General features: G+C 61.9%; 1 protein-coding gene across 1 annotated transcript; it reads left to right on the top strand.

Moving 5' to 3' along the window:
• Nucleotides 1-11: 11 nt before the first annotated feature.
• Nucleotides 12-395, top strand: VDBG_04620 (conserved hypothetical protein; the record flags this gene model as incomplete). Its single annotated transcript, XM_003004968.1, has 1 exon — nucleotides 12-395. The coding sequence occupies one exon, from the start codon at nucleotides 12-14 to the stop codon at nucleotides 393-395; it is 384 nt and encodes a 127-aa protein (XP_003005014.1).
• Between the last annotated feature and the right edge of the window lie 414 nt (nucleotides 396-809).

Genomic DNA, 809 nt, shown 5'->3' with positions numbered 1-809 from the left:
CCGTACATGGCATGTTCTTGACGCCTACGAGGGCTTCCGCCTGCACCTCGGCGCGCTCGAGCTGCCGTGGGGCGCGCGACGCGACGGCCGGTGTCATGGCGAGCGTCATGGCCAAGACGGCCGTGTTCCCGCTCGACCTCGTGCGCAAGCGCATCCAGGTGCAGGGCCCGACGCGGGCGCGCTACGTCCACAAGAACATCCCCGAGTACCAGGGCGCTTTGGGGGCGCTCCGGACGATCCTCAAGGTCGAGGGCGTCAGGGGCATGTACCGTGGTCTCGTCGTCAGTCTCGTCAAGGCGGCGCCGGGGAGTGCTGTGACGGTGTGGACGTATGAGAGGATGCTCAACTGGCTGATCCGCATGGACGGTCCTGGGTCGGACGAAGGGCGGGTGTGAGAGACTCTACCTTGCCATGTAGCACTTTTGTACTACCATTTCATTGTACACTATGCCTTTGTACGATGGCGAGTTAGACGAAGAATCATTATTTGGCCACATTGCCTACCATGAACATACACTGGCATGCATGCCTGCATACAGGGGACAGAGTCCAGCCGAACCAGCGACGACAAATCACAATCCTAACGTCGCATCCGAGATGGCCCAAAACAGCCCGATCCACGCCAGAAAACACCCCTGGACGACCTCACGGTCCAGACCGGGCGGCACACACATCCGAATCCAGCAACCTTATCAAGGAGACGTGCGGCGCACGGCACACGCTGCCCCTGGCGAAGAATGCCCGTCAGCGGCCGCAAGCCCCACCAACCGTCGCTCTCGACAAAGCCCGAATGCGAGGCGAACCGCCCG

Source organism: Verticillium alfalfae, genomic scaffold, assembly GCF_000150825.1.
Source record: "Verticillium alfalfae VaMs.102 supercont1.5 genomic scaffold, whole genome shotgun sequence".
Lineage (NCBI taxonomy): Eukaryota > Fungi > Ascomycota > Sordariomycetes > Glomerellales > Plectosphaerellaceae > Verticillium > Verticillium alfalfae.
The sequence above is the reverse complement of the archived record's forward strand: the minus strand, read 5'-3'. Positions and strand labels throughout refer to the sequence as shown.